The sequence below is a fragment of the Mustela putorius genome, unplaced genomic scaffold (genome assembly GCF_011764305.1).
Source record: "Mustela putorius furo isolate JIRA1106 unplaced genomic scaffold, ASM1176430v1.1 tig00000165_pilon_pilon_pilon, whole genome shotgun sequence".
NCBI lineage: Eukaryota > Metazoa > Chordata > Mammalia > Carnivora > Mustelidae > Mustela > Mustela putorius.
The window spans coordinates 1-15,446 of record NW_025421300.1 but is presented as its reverse complement, the minus strand read 5'-3'; the positions used below and the strand labels follow the sequence as shown (position 1 = coordinate 15,446).

General features: G+C 37.6%; 1 protein-coding gene across 1 annotated transcript in view; it reads left to right on the top strand.

The window, feature by feature from the left end:
- LOC123390933 (phosphatidylinositol 3,4,5-trisphosphate-dependent Rac exchanger 2 protein-like) overlaps positions 1-12,042 on the top strand; it is a 79,496-nt gene extending 67,454 nt beyond the window's left edge. Inside the window, exons 2-3 of the mRNA XM_045075833.1 lie at positions 6,890-7,012; positions 11,767-12,042. Of these exons, the coding sequence (XP_044931768.1) occupies positions 6,890-7,012; positions 11,767-12,006 (363 nt within the window). The 3' untranslated portion in view covers positions 12,007-12,042. The remainder of the gene's footprint in view (positions 1-6,889; positions 7,013-11,766) is intronic.
- The last annotated feature ends 3,404 nt before the right edge of the window (positions 12,043-15,446 follow it).

Sequence of the window (15,446 nt, the reverse complement as noted above, 5' to 3'; positions counted from 1 at the left end):
TAGAATGTTGAACCAGCTTTGCATACCTATGGTAAATTCCCCTTGGTTGAGGAGTACAATTGTTTTTAGACATTTGTGGCTTTTATTTGTTAATATATTGCTTAGAACTTTTATACTTATAAGAGATATTGGTCTGTTATTTTCTTGTGAAGTCTTTGGTTTTGGTATTAGTGTGATGCTGGCCTCATAAAAAAAGTGAGGAAATATTTCTTCTACTCATGTCTTCTGAAAGAGATTGCAGAGACTTGGTGTAATTTAAATGTTTGGTAACATTTAATAATTATTATTTTTTTCAAATGTGTGTAGATATGTTTTTATTATTACAGTAAGATCATTGCTCAGTTTTAGCACCTAGCTTCTCGTATGCTGAATATATGTTTATTGCGTATTGTCTGCCTCCTCCCACTAGAATAAGAGCAGAAATTCTTGACTATTTTGTTTATTTGATATGTTTTATATGCCTAAAACAGTGGTTCTCAGTGTGTGCTTTGCAGTTTCTTGGGGTTTTGCAAAATCCTTTTGGAGAATATAGAAGGTCAAAGCTATTCTTGTGGTAATACTAAGACTAAGAATTAATTTGCTTTTTTCTGCCCCACTGTGCTGTTGCTCACACTGGTCAGGGAAAATCAGTCATGTGTAAAACTGCTGATGTTTTAGTGTGAATGGAGCAGTGGCACCAAATTCTACTAGGAGCTACTACATACTTCCTGGTCCTCCCTCATGAGGGAGTGACAAGGGGATGCCAATTTCACTTAAAGCTGTAAAAAATATGAGTTTTATTAAGTCCTGACTCTTGAGCATGTGCCTTTTTAATATTCTGTGTGATGAAATGGGAAGTATACCTAGTACTTCTGCTGCATACTCAAAAATATGGTTGTCTCCAGGGACTAGAATTTGTGATTGAGTTGCTATGGAACATTATATTTACTTGAAATAACAACTGTGAGATAAACTATGTTTCAGTTTCAGGGCACTCAGGCATTTGGCAGATACTTTTTTACAAAAAAAGAATGAAGTAAGCTTTTCACCTCAAGGAAAACAACTAATAGTACTTGTTGATGATGATAAATTCAAGTTTGCAAGTAAACTTCGAGTTTTGGAAAATTTATATCTATGAGCTGGATACTTTCCTAATACCTACAGATTTTTCTATTGAGTTGGATACTGATATTAACTATTGTGATGGTGGGTTTTCTTTGATATAAAATAACAAAATGTGTTAATATCTTGAAGATATATTTAACTCCCAGTGAATCATTGCTAAAAAAAAAAAAGTACAGCATCAAGCATATGTAATCGATCCCTTCAAACTGCAGATAGATTAGTTGGTTTTAATGCAACAGAGTGTGGAGAGTTCACTGATATCGTTGGTTTCAGATTAAAAATCATGACTACCCTTTAAGAAATGACCACTTAATGAAGTTTGGTGTTGTATTAAAGAAGAATATCCACAACTATCTGAAAATGTTATAGCAATGAACATGTCTGTGTGACTTTTAAGAGTGATCTACTGTGCGTGCCTGACAGGAAGAGTGGGGAGGACAAAAATGAGTTGAAGGAGATAAATTAGTACATCAGAATTATAAAGTAAACTGGTACATTCTGAGAATGAAATTCATCGTGGAGTTTGTCTTACCCTTTCAACAAGCAGTGGCCCAGATGGGCAGACATGGAGGAAGGGAATTGCTGTTTTCTCTCTCTTTTATCCTCATGAGTTTTCTTCCTTTTTTTACTCTCTTGGTAGCACATTTGTGACATTTTTAGCTTTCTTAAGCTTTAATTAATATATGGCATTTACCCCGTTTTACCAAATACATGGTAGGAAAAAAACAAAATGGAAGAAACTGAAGAGGAGATGAAGAATTCTGTTCTTGGTGTAGGGAAAGAGAAGCCCCTGACTGCAGTGAATCTAGGAATGTGTTGTGTAATCATTGTTAGCTGAATGCTGGCAAACTGAGTTCATGCTGACACACCTGCAAGCTGGAAGGCACAAGAAAGTGGTAACTGTGAGCCTCACCTCTTCCAAATGCAATGTAGTCTGTCTTAGGTCACTGGTCTCTGGTCTCTGCATCTCCCTAGCCTTCAGACATATTATGCCCCGTTTATGCAGCCCATATTTGAGGTTCATGGTCCAAACGGTATCCTCTGGTATGATGATCAGGAACACCAAGTGGCAGATCCAGAGGTTATTGTGAATAGAGGGAGCTGACATAGGGTTTGAAAATAAAGAAGAAATAACTGAACCCATTTTTGCTATTGAGACTCACTTATTTCTTCGCGGTCTGTTTCTTTAGTCTTTGGAAGAATAAACTCACAGGAGTGTTCATCAGATGTGGTCTCTATACCAATTGCATCAGAATCATCTGGGGAACTTACCAACGTGCAGATTTCTGGGTCCTCAACTAGTCTGCTGAGTCAGACCTTCTGGGGATAGGGCAATCTGCAATTAGAAGAAACTCTCCAAATTTCATGCACAATAAAAAGCTTGAGAACCACTGGCATTACAAGCTTTTTCCAGTACTTACTTTCAATGTATTCATATCAAAGTGAAGATGACCTAATTCTGATGAAACTCTGGACCAATAAGAATTAATGAATGCAGAGATAAAACAGTGTATGAAATCTCTCATGTATTTTTGTATTTAGGTATTAATGACTAATTGGAGAAAAATGCTCCAATTACAAAGACTGAAAGGACTTTGTAGATGCTGGTTTTTACAAGAGGATTCTGAAAACATGTTATTTTTCTTTATCTTAGGGAAAGAAGACTTACATGTTTTGTTAAGAATGTCAGTTTTAGTGATTTTGTGCTCTAGGCAAACTATCTGAAATCTGACTGAACGATGTGTATAAAATGAAGCTCTTAGAAAGATAAATGCCTCATCAGAAATGTTAACAATTTCCAGGTTTTCTTTCATATACAGTTAAACAAAAAGTTCCATGTTGTCACAGAGGCTAAGAAGATAAAAAGTCAGGTGAAGATACAGTTTTCTTTCTTAGTTTGTATGTGCCTTTCTAACTCATATTTTGATCCATTCGTACTGTCTCCTTACTTTAATTCATGGGCTTCAGAATGTGATTGAGTTTAGCTCCTAAGAAAAGGTTTATAAATGTAGAGGTGAACTTTCGGTTTTGCTTGCATGAGAGGTTACCTGTTTACTGTGTGGTCAACACGAAATGTAAACTAGGCGACTACACCACCATGTTATTTTAAGACTAAGTGGAAAGAACTGATGGAGCCTTCTGATATGAGTGTACAAAACCAAATCTAAAATTAAAAATGAGACTGATAGTGATTAAAATGGGCAAAGTCAGAAATTTGAAATCTCTTTTCATGAGTAATTTTACTTAACTCTAGATAATAGTTCAAAAATCATATCACAAGTTTCCAATTAAAAAAACAAGGACAAGACATTACTTTCTTATTAAGTTTATTATTACTTTCTTATTAAGTTTATTTAATTCAGCCGAATTATTTCATTCTGTTGAGGCTGTTAGTATTGATGTGGCTTCGTAATTATAGACTGAAACATGAACTAATTGAATCAGGAATAGAGATGAGTTTGAAGCTAATGCTAGGAATGAGGTCCTATGGCTCATTTTTTAATAGTTTTGCTTTTCTTTTTACTAATGTTACAGTATGCTCACAGCCAAATATTCTGTGCATAAGGAGGTATACAAAGGTCACTTTAACCACTGTTGCATTTTGATATTTGCTACATATTTTTTCTTAGTATGAATGCACACTGCCATTACACAAGTATATTTATGCCTATATGCTTGTGTGTGTAATATGTATTTGTGTGTACATATAAGTGTGTACCTATCAAGAAAGCTGTTTGATAAATTTGTTCATGAAACAATATTTTATAGACATCTATTTACACATATTTCTATGAAATTTTTGTCACATTCCACTTATGATTATAGTTCTGCATAGTATTTTGTAATTTGCATGTACCATTATATAAATGATTCCCTTTTGAATGGGCATTTATGTTGTTTCCAATGTTTTCACTTTTTGTAATTAATATTTCATCTTATCTGAAAAGTTTTCTTGAGATAAATTCATGGAGGTAAGAATTTCTGGGTTAAAGGGTATGCCCATTTAAAATTTTGAGATATATGGTCAAGTTATTCCCAGATATGTTGTGCCATTTTATATACCCCCCCCCCTTTTTTTAGAGAGGGAAGGGGGAGGGGCGGAGACAGAGGGAGAAAGAGAATCTTAAGTAGGCTTCACACTCAGCCCAGAGCCTGATGTGTGGCTCTGTCTCACAACTCAGAGATCAGGACCTGAGCTGAAATCAAGAGTTGGATGCTTAACCAACTGAGCCACTGAGGCGCCCCTGTGCCATTTCATATTCTTACTCCAGTGTGCTTGAGAGTGATTTGGAACATTATGAGCAATACTGGGCTTTCTTAATCTCTTAAGTCTTTGTAAATATAGCATGTCAAAAATGGGATTCTTACTTTAATCTTCATTTGTTTGATATAGTATCCAGAGGTTCCTTGGAGAGTCTGTGTGCCCTGGGGATTGATGGGCTATGTACTCATACCCCAACTTGGCTGGTAGTACTTGAAGTTCTTAAGACAGACAGGGAAACAATGATTTCACCTGGTTACTAGGTGGCTAATGAGCAATGTCTTGAGGACACAAGTGACTGCATGGAAAGTCACTTCTCCTTTTGCTTCCGAACTTTCTCTTTTAAGGCCCAATATAAAAAGCTCTTTCTACTCTTTTCTTCGTTTGCAAAAATAATAGCTTACTTGGTCATGGGTCCAAGTTCAATTAATGACTTATTAAGGAGAGTCCAGATCTTTGAAATACTAAGGAACTTTTCTGCCTACCATAGGGCTTTGGAGAGCCCTGACCTGATCCCAGAAATGCAAAATCTGGCTTTCTAAAACTTGGCAGGGGGTAGTTAGGAAGGGAAGGGAAATTGTTTCATTCCTTCTTGAAGAGTCACTTTCTTTCTCTCTTTCTCTTTCATTCTCTTTCTATCTTTGACTCCCTACTTCTTCCTTCAGTCTTTCTCAGTCTATCTTAGTTCCAAAGGATCATCTTGGAATTTCTGACCCCTCCCCTTTTTTAAAAATCAGAAATCCCATTTTTCATTAGATCTTGGTGTTTTGTGCTTCACAAGACTTAGAAGTTTAGGAAACATTTGACTCCTGTTTACCACAGAACAATGAGATCGTGATGGATAAATTTAGTTCATGTATATACATGGTCACTTTTGGGCTTGCCCCCAAATTCTGAAGGATATAATTCCCAGGGAAAAACCAGGGAACCAGGGTTTCACTTTTGAACAAACTATTATTCTCGGGCGCCTGAGTGGCAGGGTTTTCACTTTTTACACAACAAAAAACTATTATTCTCAGTAGTTATTGGGTTTTTTAAACTCTGGCTTCCTACAAAAATTTCAGTTCTAATCAATACCCTGTTATTTTACTAACCTAATGTTGCCTTCACAAAATCTTTTTTTATTTGTTTGTTCATCATGCAGGCATTCTTACAAGAATGAACCAGTGTGCAGCATCAAAAATTGATAAAAAATGTAACAAAAAGAAACAGTAAAGGTGAGGAGGCATAGTCAGCCCTTAACCCAAGTACACATTCCCTTTTAGTTAAAATTTCTTCTGTGGGATGTTACTCTAGGCTTTTCAGCTTCTCCTCAGTTCCACTATAAGTTCTGCACCAGTTACTTGTGTGGGCAACACCCTGAGATAAAGGGAAAGAGGGTTTGGGAAAAGAAACAGAGACTGATAAGGATGGTGAGAAAGACACCAGGAACAACTGCTTTCTGCCAAGGCCTTAGGACAGTTTGAAAAGACTCCAACTTTCTGACCAAGAACCTCAGTGTCTGTGAGCAGGGGGGAATAGAGCCCCTAAGTGGAAGAATTGCCAGATGTGGCTTAGGAAGGCAAGGGTAAATGATTTGAGTGGTTCCGTGGTGCGGATAATGTCTGCATAATGTCTTCAACTCAGAAACACATGTATAAGCCCTTCCTTTTAGGCTGCAGGAAAGGAAAATGATGAAGGGTTTTGTAAAGGGGGGAGGAGGTAAATGAAAATTAATTGCACTACATTACTATTCATTTAAGCTGCCTAAATTATTACTGATGTTTATTTTTTGGTGCTGATTTGCTGTTTTATTTTACAAAAAATAAAAAATTCCCAAGGATTTTTATAGGCTCTTCTGACTATTTTTTCATAAATTAAAAATGAACTTTCAAATTCTCTTACCATGGGAGCATTTTAGTTTGTGTGCTTTAGGTCTCAAGCAAAAGACACTTATTATTCAAATGACTTGGAGACACTTCAGCTCTCAATTGGGGACTCCAGACAGAAAGAGAAGGTTCAGGACCTGTGACTCAGGGAGGTCGATAAGATTGCCAGGTTCTGTCTAGCTCTTCACTTTGCCATTCAGGTTATCCACTTTGCCCCAGGAATGGCTCCTCTCATCCCTGCAAAATGACGTTGTAGCTGTCCAAGCTATCACTTCCAGACACAGCACCTTCCCAGAGGGGAAGCTGTCCATTCCAGGATGCCGTTCCAGAACCAAAGAAGCCTTTGCTCTGAAAAGCCTACCAGCAAATCTGCCTGCACTATGTTACCTGCTGCCCATTCTCACTAATGGGTTTGGGACTGTCATGCTTGGATTTAGTCACTCGGGCTTTTCCTGAGAGCCAGGAATGGGTTCCTGGTTCCCAGAGCTGTGTAGGAGTAGAAAGGATGTCCATACAAAATTGGTCCTCTGCTCTCTGGGTGGGGGTGGAAAGGATAAGCATGCCCTGAAATTTTCAGCTTGGAAAGAGAATACATCCTCTCATGGACTTTTTTTTTTTTTACCTGCATCATTATTGCACTTATATTTATTTGTAGATGCTGTTCTCAAACATTGAAGATATCCTTGCTGTACATAGGGAATTTTCAAAAGTCGTGGAAGAATGCCTGCATCCAGAACCTAACGCTCAACAAGAAGTGGGAACCTGCTTTCTTCACTTTGTAAGATCAATTTCTGTTTATTTTGGAAGCTCTGCCCCACCCCACCCCCCAGATTTTAAGGTTTAGCTTTTGGCACAGTAGCATGTGAGAACTCAGTGTAGAAGTAAAATGTGACACGGAAAGTTTGGGGTCTTTTAAGGCCAATGAAATCTTCCACTGAGAGCCAGAAAGGGGATGAGGGCCTCACATCATCCATTTTATTCAGTGAAGAACAAACAGCCTTTTCTTTTTCCCAGCAAGTTAGTTCTTTGCATCCTCTGTAGCTTTGAGTCCTAATGAATATTCAGGCTGTTCATAATGAATGGATTTTTATGTTTCTCCCAAAGACAGAGCATTTCCCTTTTGAGGCAGAAAATCCTTACTCTTATAATGGCGTGATGAGCCTTTTGTGAGTCAGAATGTTTCCTTGTTAATCGGCTGGTGACAAGCCTGCGGGTGAACAAGGGGTGTCACTCTAGGTACACAGACACCAGAGTCTTGGTGTTTCTCAAGGGTAGTTTCTCAGAAGGTCATACTGAGTGGTGGAGAAGTATAACCAGTCAGTCCTCAGTTGTTTCAAATTACACATCACGCTCATGTAATCATTTCTGTCTCTTTGGACAGGATAGTTGAAATTATTTGTGCAATTGATTTATAAAATAAGAAGTCACCTATAAAATGAAAATTATTTTTAGAACTGAAGGGCATTCATAGCAAAAAAAAAAAAAGAAAAATAGTGCTGCTATTTATAGCATTCCACAGACGCTAATTTTCCGAACACCTACCTGAATTCCTTTCTATACCAAAGTGCTATATAATTGATGTTTTATTTTAAAATGCATAAGAGTATTTTGTCACAGAAGTCAATGTTTGTTTATTTTTATTTCTATTTAGCCTTTAGAAAGGTAATGGTATGTAGTCTCTAAGGCTGTAATTCTGTATGTAGTGGGCAGAGCTGCATATGTCCTTTTTATAATCAGGAAATATTTCATAAAGGTAATTAATATTAAATGGAGAGAGGCTCCTTGGCATAGGAAGATCAAGCCGTACTTTCCTTGGGTATGACTAGAAACCATGCATGTTTGTGTCCACTTAATCCAGATTTTTCCTCTTCATGAAGGAATTCCCATCTTCTGCCAGATCAGCATTTGCTGCCTTAGTCCAGGGCCTCACATGGGAATCTTGCACTCTGACATCCATTTCCTCAGTAACACACTATGAATCTGTCATCCGTGAATTTAGCTAAACGATTTCTGAAGCATATTTCATTCTGGGTCATACCATCTCTTGAAATAAGTAACTCAATATATATATATATATATATATATATATATATATATATATATATATATTTTTTTTTTTTTACTTTATCAAGTTATCAATGATTTTTTTAATACTTTTTATATTTTCAGCGTAACAGTATTCATTATTTTTGCAGCATACCCAGTGCTCCATGCAACCCGTGCCCTCTCCAACACCCACCACCTGGATCCCCCGACCTCCCACCCCCCACCCCTTCAAAACCCTCAGATTGTTTTTCAGAGTCCATAGTCTCTCATGGTTCACCTCCCCTTCAAATTTCCCTCAACTCCCTTCTCCTCTCCATCTCCCCTTGTCCTCCATGCTATTTGTTATGCTCCACAAATAAGTGAAACCATATGATAATTGACTTTCTCTGCTTGACTTATTTCACTCAGCATCATCTCTTCCAGTCCTGTCCATCTTGCCACAAAAGTTGGGAATTCCTCCTTTCTGACGGAGGCATAATACTCCATAGTGTATATGGACATCTTTCTTATCCATTCGTCCATTGAAGGGCATCTTGGTTCTTTCCACAGTTTGGCGACCGTGGCCATTGCTGCTCTAAACACTGGGGTACAGATGGCCCTTCTTTTCACTACATCTGTATCTTTTGGGGGTAATACCCAATAATGCAATGGCAGGGTCATAGGGAAGCTCTATTTATAATTTCTTGAGGAATCTCCACACTGTTCTCCAAAGTGACTGCACCAACTTGCATTCCCACCAACAGTGTCAGAGGGTTCCCCTTTCTCCACATCCTCTCCAACACATGTTGCTTCCTGTCTTTCTACTTTTGGCCATTCTAACTGGTGTAAGGTGGTATCTCAATGTGGTTTTAATATGAATCTCCATGATGGCTAGTGATGATGAACATTTTTTCATGTGTCTGATAGCCATTTGTATGTCTTGATTGGAGAAGTGTCTGTTCATATCTTCTGCCCATTTTTTTGATATGATTGTCTGTTTTGTGTGTGTTGAGTTTCAGGAGTTCTTTATAGATCCTGGATATCAACCTTTTGTCTGTACTGTCATTTGCAAATATCTTCTCCCATTCCGTGGGTTGCCTCTTTGTTTTTTTGACTGTTTCCTTTGCTGTGCAGAAGCCTTTGATTTTGATGAAGTCCCAAAAGTTCATCTTCGCTTTTGTTTCCTTTGCATTTGGAGACATATCTTGAAAGAAGTTGCTGTGGCTGATATCGAACAGGTTACTGCCGGTGTTCTCCTCTACGATTCTGATGGATTCCTGTCTCACATTGAGATCTTTTATCCATTTTGAGTTTATCATCATGTACAGTGTAAGAGAATGGTCGAGTTTCGTTCTTCTGCATATAGCTGTCCAGTTTTCCCAGCACCATTTATTGAAGAGACTGTCTTTTTTCCACTGTATTTAATTTTAGACCAATATCACTGATGAATATGGATGCTAAGATTTTCAAAAAGATCCTAGCAAACAGGATCGAATAGCACATTAAATGACCAGGTGGGATTCATCCCTGGGTTACAAGGATGGTTCAACATTCGCAAATCAATCAATGTGATAGAACAAATCAATAAGAGAAGAGAGAAGAACCACGTGGTCCTTTCAATTGATGTAGAAAAAGCATTGGACAAAAATCTAGCATCTGTTCCTGATTAAAACACTTCGAAGTATAGGGATAGAGGGAACATTCCTGAACTTCATCAAATCTATCTATGAAGACCCACAGCAAATATCATCCTCAATGGGAAAACGCTTGCAGCCTTCCCATTGAGATCAGGAACACGACAAGGATGCCCACCCTCACACCACTCTTGTTCAACATAGTATTAGAAGTCCTAGCAACAGCAAATCAGACAACAAGGAGAAATAAAAGGTATCTAAATAGGCAGTGAAGAAGTCAAACTCTCTCTCTTCGCAGATGACATGATTCTTTATATGGAAAACCCAAAAGACTCCACCCCCAAACTACTAGAACTCATACAGCAATTCCGTAACGTGGCAGGATACAAAGTCAATGTACAGAAATCAGTGGCTTTCTTATACACACTAACAATGAAAATACAGAAACTGGGGGCATCACGTTACCTGATTTCAAGCTTTACTACAAAGTCATGATCACCAAGACAGTATGGTACTGGCATAAAAAAACAGAAGTGGCGGGGGGGGTGGGGGGGCAGTGGGAGGTTGGGGGTACCAGGTGGTGGGTATTATAGAGGGCATGGGTGGCATGGAGCACTGGGTGTGGTGAAAAAATAATGAATACTGTTTTTCTGAAAATAAATAAATTGAAAAATTAAAAAAAAAAAAAAGACACATAGACCATTGGATCAGAGTAGAGAGCCCAGATATGGACCCTTAGCTCTATGGTCAATTCATCTTCCACAGAACAGGAAAAAATATACAGTGGAAAAAAGACAGACTCAATCTATTTTTTGCTGGCTATATAAAATAGTATGCATTGTTGCTTTCCAAATGTATGTCATAGAAATTCAAGAGGGTACTTCGGTTCTAATATTTGATCAATACATTTTCTGTGTCTTCCTGGTATTGGAGCTGCTTTGGTAGATACTAATCCAAGCCACTGAGAGAAAATCTAATGACGGAAGGATGCTCAGAGGCCATGATGGTGAAATTACTCCCTTTTTGAAAGTACCCCTTCTGTAGCAAATACGAAGGTTATTTATTTTGTTCCGACTTGATCACTTTTAGTGAGAACTATAAACACTAGAAGACCTTTATGTTAATCCTGAATCTGCCTACCACTGCCCATTGTGGATTGCCCTTGCAATTTCCACCCAGTGGTCTTGGATTTTGTTTTGGAGCTACACGCTGTTGTAAGTCCTATTACAGTATGACAGCTGTCTGAAAGTAGCTACCATTTCCTTACTTTATTATACTAACAAATCATTCTACTTGAAATTACCTCTCATACTTTTTCACAGAGAGTCTCATATTAGAGTCTTCAAAGTCCATCATTATCTTAGTCACTTGTTGCTGACTATTCTCATTTGTTCGTGTCCCTCCTAAACTCTGCTGTCCAGATTGGTGCATGTGAACTGCAGGGTACTAGGTCTCTCTATTCTTGCATGATCAGGCACATGTTTTTCCCTGTTCCTAAAATGCTTTCTTCCCTCACCCTGCCTGGGAATGATGGATTCATCTCTCTGAAACTTGCTCAGATACTACTTTTTTTTTTTTCTTAAAGCTGTATCTGAACCCTCTCAGGAAAGCTAAGCACTCTCCTCTCTGTAATTTGCTACCATTTGGCTCATTTACTTAGTATTGCATACATCATATTGGACTCTAGTTAATATGACCTTTTTCCCTAGATTATTATTCTTGAATCAGAGAAAATACATACATAGAATAGAGCTCCCAAAATATTGTAAACACTTTGGACACATAAAGTATGTTCACAAACATCATACAGGTTAATCTTTCCAAGTAACTACTGCCATGACTCTCTCTAACTTATCCTTATTCAAATTCACAGAAAGACAAGTTTCGTATATATGATGAATATTGTAGTAACCATGAGAAGGCAGAGAAATTGGTTCTCGAACTTAACAAAATAAGAACAATCTGCACATTTCTTTTGGTAAGTATATATATGAGTGTTACCATACGCTGTGATTTGTTGATAGGCTCTCTAAGGAACCAAGGACTAGCATCAGTGTGGTGTAAAAAGTACTCATGGGACAATGCTTTAAATGTGTCTAACCTAGGAGACTAGAGTCCCAAAGGACTCTAATCATAAGAAGAGAGAGTTGGCAGGAGCTCATGGATGGGCAAACACTGATAATGCCCTCTCCTGGGCTGACTATGAATTGTTTGTGAGAACCACAGATTCTTAGTGAGAGAAGACATTTATGCTCATCATCGCTTTTATATCCCTCAGCTCCCTAGGGTTTCATTTGCTTTTCTAAGAGAGCTGTAAGTGGGGCAGTCACAGGAAGGAAAAGCAGATCCTGGATATGGTAGAAAAGAAATTTAAAGATTGACCTTTCTTCTGCATAAATTCTTTACTCACTTTCCACAGAAAGAAGAAGAATCTATGTTTCATTTCTTCAGGATAGCACAAAGAAATGCATATTTTGGTAGTAATTTGGGCAATTTAATTGCCAGTGAGGACCACATTGTAAGTGTACAATTCAATAATATCTAGCCAGTTGTGGAGTGGAGGAATAATCCCCAATATCCAGTTATAGATATTTCTAGCACATCCCTCATGCCTGCTCATGGCCCATCTCTACAACCCCTGTAAAACTTTAGGCAATCATTGATTTATTTTCAATCTCCGTAGTTTGCCTTTTCTGGATAGTTCTTACAAATGGAATCCTTCAATGTAAATATTTTACACCTGGTTTCTTTTACTGAGTAAAATGTTTTGAGGTTCATCCCCATTGTGACATGTATCCATATGCCATTCATTTTTATTGCTGGATAGTATTCGTTGTACGGCTATACCATATTTTATTTATCCATTTGCCGGTATATGGGCTTTGGTCAGCAAGCAGGTATGATTAATGATGGGCCTTGAAGATCTTTTTGGAGAGAGGTATTAGTATAGAAAAAGTCAGGAAATGTCCAGTTTGAACTGTTTTTATAAACGATGCTGAGATGAACATTCATGTACAAGTCTTTGTGTGGATATTTTCATTTTCTTGGATGGATGCTAAGAGTGGAATTGCTAGGTCATAGTAAGTGTATATTTAAGAAACTGCCAAAATGACTGTGCCATATACACCAGCAATGTACGTTTGCAGTTTCTTTATATCTTTGCAAACACATGGTATTACCAGTTGCAATTACAGCTGGTTTAGTGGGTGTAGTTTTATCTCAAGAGTGATTTTTTATTTGCATTTCTCTCATGACCATTGATATCAGGCATGCTTTCAATGATCTCATTAGACATTCATATATCCTATTGGTGAAAAAATGTTTATTCAGAACTTTTGCTCCATTTTTAAATTGAGATGTTTATCTTATATTGAGCTACAAGTGTTCTTTATTTTGGAATACACCTTCTGTATCTGACATATAATTTGTGAATATTTCCACTCAGTGTGGTTTTGTTTAAAAATGTTGTCTTTTGGAAATCAAAATTCTTACATTTTGTTGAAGTAGGATTTATTAAATTTTTTCCTATGAACATATTTTCATTTTATTTAAGAAGTCCGTATTCAGGTTTTATACTTACTTGTTAAGTTTTTTTCCCAAGTATTTCGCTCTTTTTTGATGCTGTTGTGATTGGAATGATCTTAATATCATTTTTTGGACTGTTTATTGCTACCATATAAACATTTGACTTTTATTTATTTTTGTTTATTGTATATTTTTGTATCATGTGCTTTAAATTCATGTATTAGTTCTAAATAGTTTTTTGGTAGGTTCTTAGGACACTTTACATATAGAATGAAGTCATCTGAGGGTAAAGGCAGTTATTATATTACTTCCTTTACAATATAGTTGTCTCTTTTTTCTCCCTGGGTTTTACACTGGTTAGAACCAGTTTACTATTGAATAGAAGTGATAAGAACAGACATGCCTGCCTTGTTTCTGATCTTGGGGGAAATCAATCAGTTTTTCATCATGAAGTGTGATGTTAACTGTTGTCACAGATGTCCTCTTACAGTTGAAGAAAATTCCACTATATTCATAGTTTGTCAAGAGTTTTTATTGGAACCTTTTTGCTTTTTCCAACATAGGTGTTTAAAGCTATGAATTTTGCCCTACACACTGCATTAGTTTTATTATTCCCTAAAATTTTTCATATGTTTTGTTATTGAAAAGGTCTAGTTTTCCTTTGTAATATCTATAGTCTATTCTTTATTTAGAGTTTGTCTTGGAAAGGCAGTTCTGCATGGGACTGTTTGTCCCTGCACATTTTCTGAGTGGAGGGACTGACTGCTTTTGTTTCTGGCTGATCTTTAAAGGATGTTTGTTATATCACAATATAAGGGATGTTTATATCAGAAAGTAGAGATATTCTCTTCCTCCTAAGCGATGGGCAGGTCAGCCTGCTGACCTCATGAAAGAGCATGGTTTCTTAGCCTTAGGTCTCCTTTCCTGGTGTGTCCCATGTGCATGGGCCACCTGGTCTTCTTCCCTGTGTTGCAATTTGGGAACTGAGCCTTGGCAAACTGGCCCCCAAATAATGATACTCTGGCTACTGCTATTGCTCTAAGGGGAAAAAAGTCCTGTAGCTCTGGCTTAGGAGTTTCACGTGTTCTTCCAGCATCCAGAAATCTCTGGCCTATTGACTTTTGAGCTTGTCGTTAGGGTAAAAAATCTTAGAATCATCAGTTTTAACATTCTGTTATTTTATTTCCCAATGTTGGAATTTTTTTTTTTTTCAAATTTCTTCCTGTAGTTGACTTTTTAAATTTAATTCCATTTTGGTCAGAGAACATAATTAAATCATTTAAATCTTTTTAAATTCATTAAGACCATTTTTATGGCTTAGCATGTGATCTGTCCTGGAGTTTTTTTGTTTTTTTTCCCCCTCTCTGTATTGCTACATGTGTGCTTAAAAACGATGATGCATATTCTGCAGCTGTTGAGTGGAATATTCGATAAAATGTTAGGTCAGTTTTGTTCATAGTGTTGTTCTTCTTCTCTTCTTTGTCTTTTGCCTCTAGGTGTTTCTGTCAGTTATTGAGGGTAGGATATTGAAATCTATAGGTCTAATTGTTAAATTTGTCTGTCTTGCCTTTCCAATTTATGTCAGTTTTGTTTTATATGTATTGGGGCTCTGTTGTTAAATATATACTCATTGAAAGTGCTTTGTATTTGTATTTCTATTGATCATAAAAAGGGTTTTTCTTTGTCCCGAGGAAATATTTATTGGCGGGGGGAGCTAGGGAGGGGTTTGGTGTGGGAAGAGATGGGGAATTAATAAGGTGACGGCTGGAGAGCCACAAGGAGCAAGAGAGGCAGGCAGCAGAGAGAGGAGGGAAGCAGGCTCCCGTGCGCGAGCAGAGAGCCCGATGTGGGGCTCCGCATCCCAGGACCCTGAGATCCGGTACCGGAACGGAAGGCAGAGGCTTCCAACCCCCACCTGAGCACCCCACCCCACGGCCTGCCCGGGAATAGTTCTTTTCTTAAAGTTGTTTTGGTGATATTAATATAGCCATGACACTTTGTACTGTTTGTTGTTTTTCCAGTATTTTA